At 44.6% G+C, this 3973-nt stretch overlaps 1 protein-coding gene across 1 annotated transcript in view; it reads left to right on the plus strand.

Annotated features, from left to right (window-relative positions):
• Positions 1 to 3973, plus strand: part of LOC103386795 (dihydropyridine-sensitive L-type skeletal muscle calcium channel subunit alpha-1-like) — a 25823-nt gene that overhangs the window by 19365 nt on the left and 2485 nt on the right. The window contains 9 exon segments of the mRNA XM_017036750.2: positions 633 to 659; positions 746 to 871; positions 957 to 1022; positions 1250 to 1341; positions 2650 to 2809; positions 3151 to 3278; positions 3379 to 3475; positions 3925 to 3971; position 3973. The exon segment at position 3973 is cut by the window's right edge and continues 52 nt beyond it. Coding sequence (XP_016892239.1) covers positions 633 to 659; positions 746 to 871; positions 957 to 1022; positions 1250 to 1341; positions 2650 to 2809; positions 3151 to 3278; positions 3379 to 3475; positions 3925 to 3971; position 3973 — 744 coding nt within the window.

Consider the following 3973-nt stretch of genomic DNA (forward strand, 5'->3'; position numbering starts at 1 on the left):
CCCCCCGCTGATTGGCTCGTGCATCGTAGCATCTCTCAGCATCTCCCCTCGTCTGTCGGCCACTCTCTCGTTCACTTCGCTCTGCGTCGACATTCTACAACTCCACTGTGAATATAATTGTGTGCGAAAGGGTACATATGTAAATAATATATTAACTATCTCGCCTGTACTTCGCAATTTCGCATGTGGCAGCATTGTGTGTTTACAATGCTGACAGATTTCCTACAATTAAATTGTAAAAAAAAAAAAAATCAATACATAGCTTTGATTCCCATATAGTACCTCAACCTTAACGTACGAAACATCGTTAGCATCGTAGTTAGTCCGACTGTAACAAACATGATGAAGTTGGGTTGCGGTTGCGAGTCTGCAAGCTCCCTGAAAACTGTCCCCGGCTCATAACGAACTCACAGGTTGGACGTGTGCACACTTAGCATTACGCATACACTAGGCTAGCTGTTAGCATGCTGGATATTCTGTGTATTGTATCATTAAATCCCGGCTGCTCTCTAACTGACTCTGAATTCTTTTTGAATTTCTGTGTTTCGTGAGGTTTGAATTCACACTTATTAACACTCTGCAGCCAAAGCATGGAATTTTGGACAAATAAGTCTTGTTTTTTTTCTCCACAGGCCGTGGATCCAATGCAGGCCATAGCGGTGAGATGTTCTGACTCAGTTACTTTATCACTGGGATTTACGGTTTCCACAGAGGATGAAAACTTCTCTCTTCCTTCTCTCCAAAGTCTTCTGAGAACATGAGCGTGTCCATCACCTTCTTCCGACTCTTCCGCGTGATGCGTCTGGTGAAGCTGCTGAATCGTTCCGAGGGAATACGGAACCTCCTGTGGACCTTCATCAAGTCCTTCCAGGTAAGTGTGTTCTCCTTGACACAACGTTCTCCGCCCATTCTTTGTTTACGATCTGACGGCTGTTGTGTCGGCTGTGCTGTCACAGGCTCTCCCCTATGTGGCGCTGCTCATCCTGATGCTGTTCTTCATCTACGCTGTGGTGGGAATGCAGGTACATACAGTACACACACACGATGACGAGATGATCCATGAGGTCAAGGACGACTGGACATCAAGAGAGAGCTAACATGAGACGTTTCCTTGTTCATTTCTAGTTTAACACAATGAAAACAAATGTAGAGGAAGTCGATGTTTTTACTCACACGAAACAAGTTAGAATTCGGTCTCTTCCTCCTTCTTTTTCTCATCTTCCTCTTCCTCATCCTACTCCTTCTTCAGATCTTTGGTAAAGTTGCACTGGTTGACGGCACCTACATCAACAGGAACAACAACTTCCAGACGTTTCCACAGGCAGTGCTGCTTCTCTTCAGGTTGGTGGGCTACACCTGTACTGCATCTGTACTACACCTGCACTACACCTGTACTGCATCTGCGCTACACCTGTACTGCATCAGGACTACACCTGTACTGCATCTGCACTACACCTGTACTGCATCTGTACTGCATCTGCACTGCACCTGTACTGCATCTGCACTGCATCTGGGCTACACCTGCACTGCATCTGGGCTACACCTGTACTGCATCTGCACTACACCTGTACTGCATCTGGGCTACACCTGTACTGCATCTGCGCTACACCTGCACTGCATCTGGGCTACACCTGTACTGCATCTGCGCTACACCTGTACTGCATCTGGACTACACCTGTACTGCATCTGCACTACACCTGTACTGCATCTGCACTACACCTGTACTGCATCTGGACTACACCTGTACTGCATCTGCGCTACACCTGTACTGCATCTGCGCTACACCCGTACTGCATCTGGACTACACCTGCGGAAGTCGATGTTTTTACTCACACGAAACAAGTTAGAATTCGGTCTCTTCCTCCTTCTTTTTCTCATCTTCCTCTTCCTCATCCTACTCCTTCTTCAGATCTTTGGTAAAGTTGCACTGGTTGACGGCACCTACATCAACAGGAACAACAACTTCCAGACGTTTCCACAGGCAGTGCTGCTTCTCTTCAGGTTGGTGGGCTACACCTGTACTGCATCTGTACTACACCTGCACTACACCTGTACTGCATCTGCGCTACACCTGTACTGCATCAGGACTACACCTGTACTGCATCTGCACTACACCTATACTGCATCTGCACTACACCTATACTACACCTGTGCTGCATCTGCACTACACCTATACTACACCTGTATTGCATATGTACTACACCTGTACTGCATCTACACTGCACCTATACTACACCTGTACGTACCTGCACTCCATCTGCACTGCACCTATACTACACCTGTACTGCATATGTGTACTGCATCTGGACTACACCTGTACTGCATCTGCACTACAACAATATTACACTTATACTGCTTCTGCAATACACGGATACTACACCCGTATTGCATCTGCACTACTCCTGTACCACATTTGCACTACACCTATATTACACCTGTAGTACATCAGCACTACATGTGTGTTACAGGTGTGTGTGTGTGACAGTGTGAACTGTTGTGTGTTACAGGTGTGTGTGTCAGTGTGAACTGTTGTGTGTTACAGGTGTGTGTGTCAGTGTGAACTGTTGTGTGTTACAGGTGTGTGTGTCAGTGTGAACTGTTGTGTGTTACAGGTGTGTGTGTGTCACTGTGAACTGTTGTGTGTTACAGGTGTGCCACCGGCGAGGCCTGGCATGAAGTCATGTTGGCCTGCATGTATGGGAAGAAGTGCGACCCTAAGTCTGACTTCCTGCCTGGAGAAGAGTTCACCTGTGGATCCAACTTCGCTATCATCTACTTCATGAGCTTCTACATGCTCTGTGCCTTTCTGGTAAAATAGCCATTCACTCTTCTAACACTAGGGGTCAGCAAACATGAGGTTGTCAGCTGTGTTTTATCTTCAGCTTCCATGAAACGTCTGATATTTGAGTATTAGGACTTAGATATTTGTTCTGAAAACTATTTCCTAAAAATACTTTTATTCTGAGATCGTATACGTAGCTATAATACTATATATTTTTTATTTTTTCATTTTTTTAGAAATAAACCTCTTCAGGTCAGAAAACTGTAAAAGAAAAGTAAAGCTATACATAGTATTATCTGAAGTACTCTTAGCAACATATACGACACCAGGCTAACAAAGACAACAACGATCGTCCCCGTCTGTAACAGATCATCAACCTGTTTGTGGCCGTCATCATGGACAACTTTGACTATCTGACGCGCGATTGGTCCATTCTCGGTCCTCAGCATCTGGACGAGTTTAAGAAAATCTGGGCAGAATATGATCCCGAGGCCACGTGAGTTCAAAAGAAGGAGTCCGAGAATACACACACTCACACACACACACACACACACACACTGTACCTGTGTTAATGACTTGATTTTTTTTGCTGACAGAGGTCGTATCAAACACCTGGATGTGGTGACGCTCCTTCGGAGAATTCCTCCTCCACTGGGTTTTGGCAAGTTTTGTCCTCACACACTCACACACAAGGTACAAAAAAAACAAAAAAACAAAAAAACAAAAACTTGACACCTGATTTATTTGTTCATTCATTAGTTTATTCAGTGTAGTCATTAAAAGGAACAGCAACAAAAGAAACCAGGGAGAAGGATTGCATCTGTTCGAACTGTCAGTCCAGATTTGGGCTCAGCACTGCCCCCCAGTGGATGTATGTCTAACCATGCAAACATAATGCGGGCTCCTCAGTGTGTGTGTGTGTGGAGTTACGTTTGAAAACAGACAATCCTGTTGACGTAGCTGAAATGAGGAAAAAAAAAAAAAAGAAGATCGACTCCTTCAAAATAAAAGCACAAACTCATGAAAACAAATTTAATCTCAATGCAATAAATTTTTTTTAGAAAAACAATGTCTGGGGGGAATTAAATATAACATATATTTACTTAAAATTGTGTGTGTGTGTGTGTGTGTTCTGCTCACAGAGGCTGGTCTCCATGAACATGCCTCTGAACAGTGATGGGACGGTCACCT

This window comes from Cynoglossus semilaevis, chromosome 11 (assembly GCF_000523025.1).
Source record: "Cynoglossus semilaevis isolate Cse_v1.0 chromosome 11, Cse_v1.0, whole genome shotgun sequence".
Lineage (NCBI taxonomy): Eukaryota > Metazoa > Chordata > Actinopteri > Pleuronectiformes > Cynoglossidae > Cynoglossus > Cynoglossus semilaevis.